Source organism: Danio aesculapii, chromosome 12 (genome assembly GCF_903798145.1).
Source record: "Danio aesculapii chromosome 12, fDanAes4.1, whole genome shotgun sequence".
Lineage (NCBI taxonomy): Eukaryota > Metazoa > Chordata > Actinopteri > Cypriniformes > Danionidae > Danio > Danio aesculapii.
In genome coordinates, this window is record NC_079446.1 from 1,538,352 (window position 1) to 1,543,351 (window position 5,000).

General features: G+C 39.0%; 1 protein-coding gene across 1 annotated transcript in view; it reads left to right on the plus strand.

Annotated features, from left to right (window-relative positions):
- pemt (phosphatidylethanolamine N-methyltransferase) overlaps positions 1 to 5,000 on the plus strand; it is a 112,553-nt gene that overhangs the window by 4,193 nt on the left and 103,360 nt on the right. The window contains exon 2 of the mRNA XM_056469448.1: positions 4,508 to 4,615. Within this exon, the coding sequence (XP_056325423.1) occupies positions 4,508 to 4,615 (108 nt within the window). The remainder of the gene's footprint in view (positions 1 to 4,507; positions 4,616 to 5,000) is intronic.

Genomic DNA, 5,000 nt, shown 5'->3' on the forward strand with positions numbered 1-5,000 from the left:
TTGATGTGTTCAGTCAAAACATTTCCTTCAGCTTGGTCTCTATTTCAGAGGTCACCACAGTGGAATGAACCGCCAACTACTCTAGCATATGTTTTACGCAGTGGATGCCCTTCCAGCTAAAACTCAGGACTGGGAAACACTCTTACACACACACACACACACACACACACTCATACGCTACAGCCAATTTAGTTGATCAATTCCCCTATAGCGCATGTGTTTGGACTGTGGGGGAAACCGGAGCACCCAGAGGAAACCCACGCGATCACAGGGAGAACATGCAAACTCCACAGAGAAATGCCAAATGGCCCAGCCGAGACTCGAACCAGCGATCTTCTTGCTGTGAGGCCACAAATGTCTAATAAAAATAATAAGGTAACACTTTAGTTTAGGTCAAAATTCGTGTTATTGACTACTGGCTTATTACCTCCTATTATTAAGATATTAACTGTTCATTAGTAGTTATAAACTATGATCTAATTCTAATACCAGACACTTTGGCCCAATCCCAATTCTCCCCCTTAGCCGTTCCCCTTACATTCATGTGAAGGGGTTGGGGTGTCCCAAGTCTCTTTGGATTTTGTACCCCTTCCCCTTGGCCCTTGAAACAGAGTGTAAAGGGGAAGGGCTTCAAAACTTACCTCTAAGAAATGGCACAGCACTACAGCACCTGCACACGTCATCACGATCTCTTGCTTCATATGAGATCGATGATCGCGACTGCTGTAGTTATTCCAGTTGTATTATTTTTTTGGTATTTATCCTCAGGAAATCCCTGATGGCATATATCATGTTATTATACTGATATAATGTGGCTGTGAGAGCGTAACTGTACTGTGCATTTACACCCTGGCCATATTCATATGTAAACACACGAAAACAACATTATATATGGCAGACACTGTAAACAGATCATTCCCAAACACTAGACTTATCTGACGGGGATTCAAGTGTCGTCGAGTGTCAGATGTGAACGTAGGGCTGCTCGATTATGGGAAAAATCATAATCACGATTATTTTGGTCATAATTGTAATCAGGATTATTCAAAGCGATTATCAGTTAAAGTCAAAATTATTCGCCCTCCTGTGAATTATTATTATTATTTTTTATAAATATTTCCCAAATGATGTTGAACAGAGCAATTTTTCACAGTATTTCCTCTAATATTTTTATATTTGTTTTATTTCGGCTAGAATAAAAGCAGGTTTAAATATTTTGAAACCTATTTTAATAGCTCAGTATTATTAACCCCCTTAAGCAACATATAGTTTTGATTGTCTGCAGAAGAAACTACTGTTATCCAATGACTTGCCTAATTATACTAATTAAGCCTTTGAATCACACTTTAAGATGAATACTAGTGTCTTAAAATATCTAGTCTAATATTATGTGCTGTCATCATAGCAAAGATAAAATAAATCTGTTATCAGAAATGAGTTATTAACACTATTCTGTTTAGAAATGGGTTAAAATAAATCTTCTTTGCATTAAACAGAAAATTGGGGGGAAAGGGTCACTAACAAATCAGGAGGGCTAATAATTCTGGCTTCCAACTGTATATACGCACAGTTATTCTTTCAGCTTCGACTTCGACTATTAAAAACAGTTAAATCTATTTTATCTAGAAAAAATTTTGTAAAAAAATAACCCATGCTTTTATCACCACTAGATTGGACTATTGTAACTCATTATACTTTGGGATTAGTCAGAAAACCTTATCCCGGTTACAAGTAGTTCAAAATGCTGCTGCAAGGCTTTTAACAGGGACCAAGAAACATGAGCACATTACCCCAGTTTTACGCTCTCTGCACTGGCTGCCTGTGCACTATCGAGTCACTTTTAAAATGCTGCTCTTGGTTTTTAAATCTCTAAATGGCCTGGCACCTTCTTATCTGTCAGACATTTTAATTGAGCATCAGCCTGGTCGGTCTCTTCGGTCATTTAATCAGAGACTGTTATTCATACCTAAGTCGAGGCTGAAATGCAGAGGTGACCGTGCTTTTGCAGTAGCTGGTCCTAGGTTGTGGAATGCTCTGCCCCTCTGTATCAAATCTGTTTCATCCCTGTCTGTTTTTAAATCTAGGTTAAAAACTTATCTCTTTGATTTGGCATTTTATCAGTGAAAAGTGTCTGTTTTAGCAATAATTTTATAATTTTATATATACATTTGTTTTTATCTGTTTTGATTTGTACTGTGCAGCACATTGGTCAACCTCTGGTTGTGTTAAATAGTGCTATAGAAATAAAATTGACATTGACATTGACATTATTTTCCTTCCTTTAAATAAACAAAGGGAAATTAATACAATAGAATAAATATATGAGACAAACTGTGCTTTAAGAATCTTCACTGTAAGAAAAAAAGCTTTAATTATAGCCACAAAAATCCTTCAGTCAAGAGCAGTGAGGGCTTTTCTCCTCTTGTTGTTTCGATAATGATAAAAACAGTCGGCAGCAGGAATATTGCGCGCTGTCACTTTAAGAAAAGTGCGACTCTGATATGGTTTCTCTTTCACATGTCTTTTGATTCTCAACTTGTTTGTTTATTACACAAATGAGGGTTCATATGAATAATCACTAAACACAAATGACACAAATCCAAGTGAACCGGGCCTGATACCGATTCAGAGCACTCGCACTACTCGAACGATCCAGGAATCGGGCCTGGGCATGGTTCGGATGGCATAGTGTGAGTAGGCCCTAAGAGACTGCGATAATAATAATAATAATACATTTGATTTATAATGCGCTTTTCTAAGACCCAAAGTGCTACAACAACAGAGAAATCAAGCATGCAATAAAACACAATACATAAAAGTTCTAAAATATAAACACAGAATAATCAAGAATGTGAAAGTGCAGTCTTAAAAAGATGAGTTTTTAGCATCTTCTTAAAACTAGCCATTGTGGAAGCATTTCTTACAGAATAAGGAAGAGCCTTCCATAACCTAGGTGCAGCATCAGAGAAGGCTCTCTCCCTGTTGATTTTAGTCTACAGGGTGGCTGTTGAAGGGTGAGAGTATCAGCAGACCGCAGGGAACGAGAAGGTGTGTACTGAGAGACAATGTCTCAGGAAGGAGCTGTACCATGTAGAGCTTTATATGCAAGTGTGAGCGTTTTAAAAATGATATGGGACTGAACTGGGAGCCTATGCAAGCTATAAAGCACACTAGTAATGTGCTGCCGTGGTGGAGTGCGTGTGAGAATGTGTGCTGCTGTGTTTTGAATATACTGTAGCTGTTTGATTAATTTAGCAGGTAAATTAACAAAGAGTGCATTACAGTAGTCAATCCTGGAAGGGACAAATGCATGAGTCTTTCAGCGTCTGACATTGCGATGACGTGTGTTGGTGTGCTGTCCCATTTCTTAGGGGAAGGAGTAGGGGTAAAAAATAGAATTGGGATTGGGCCTTTCTTACAATCACTCCATATCTGTCAAAAAAAAACACTGTGCATTTATGAAGAGTACCTCACACAGGTGAGTGGTCTTGACAAACCACCCGTAGAAAACACACTCCATCTTTCTGACATCACTTTTGCACATTTTACACCCTGACACCTTCTTACAATTACTCCATATGGCTAAAAAACAAGAAAACATTGTGCATTTATGAAGAGTGCCTCACACAGGTGAGTGGTCTTGACAAACTACCTGTAGAAAACACACTCCTTCATCTTTCTGACATCAGTTTTGCACATTTTACACCCTGACACCTTCTTACAATTACTCCATATGGCTAAAAAAACAAGAAAACATTGCGCATTTATGAAGAGTGCCTCACACAGGTGAGTGGTCTTGACAAACCACCCGTAGAAAACACACTCCTTCATCTTTGACACCAGTTTTGCAAATTTGCACCTGACACATTCTTGCAATTACGCCATATGGCTAAACAACAAGAAAACATTGTGCATTTATGAAGAGTGCCTCACACAGGTGAGTGGTCTTGACAAACCACCTGTAGAAAACACACTCCTTCATCTTTCTGACACCAGTTTTGCACATTTGCACCTGACACCTTCTTACAATTACTCCATATGGCTAAAAAAAACAAGAAAACATTGTGCATTTATGAAGAGTGCCTCACACAGGTGAGTGGTCTTGACAAACCACCCGTAGAAAATACACTACTTCATCTTTCTGACATCAGTTTTGCACATTTTACACCCTGACACCTTCTTACAATTACTCCATATGGCTAAAAAACAAGAAAACATTGCGCATTTATGAAGAGTGCCTCACACAGGTGAGTGGGCTTGATAAACCACCTGTAGAAAACACTCTTCTACATACAAAAAAACACTCCCCCCTTTTAACTCTAGCACTTAATTCTCTGAGCATTAACAGTTGCATTGAATAATAATAGCAGTTCTTGTGTGTGTATAGCCTCTTCTTGTTGTGTACGTCGCTTTGGAGCGTCTGCTTAATGACTAAATGTAAATGTAGTATCTGTTGAATGTGTCTGAATGACTGTTGGTTTGACAGTACGATGGTGTTTGTCTTCAGATGGACGTGTCTGTGTTTTGGGAGCTGTGGAGGCTCGTTGACCTGACGGAGCCCAGGTTTTGTGTGGCCGTTATTGCCATTATCTTCAATCCGTTCTTCTGGAATGTGGTGAGTCTCCGATCTCTGCGTGTCCTCAACACTATCAGCATCAGGCCGTGGTGTTTATATGACTCTGGGTTTCTGGATGGTTCACGTAATGCTGTTATGTGAGCAGGTCTTTCTTGCGTAACATTCATAAACGTCTGTCCTCCCGCAGTCTCAAATTTTTAAAAACATTTATAAAGCATTGGGAATATGCTGTTAGCTGAAACAGGAAAGCACAGGCCTCACGCAACAAAGCTGCTCTGTGATGGCAGTCCAGATGGTAAAATTGCTTTTTAAAGTGGACCTGTTATGCAAAAATCACTTCTGTAAGGGGTTTAAACCCAGTTGTGTGTCAGCAGTGTGTGGATATCTCCAGCCTCTAATGATAAACACGAATTAATTGTATTGT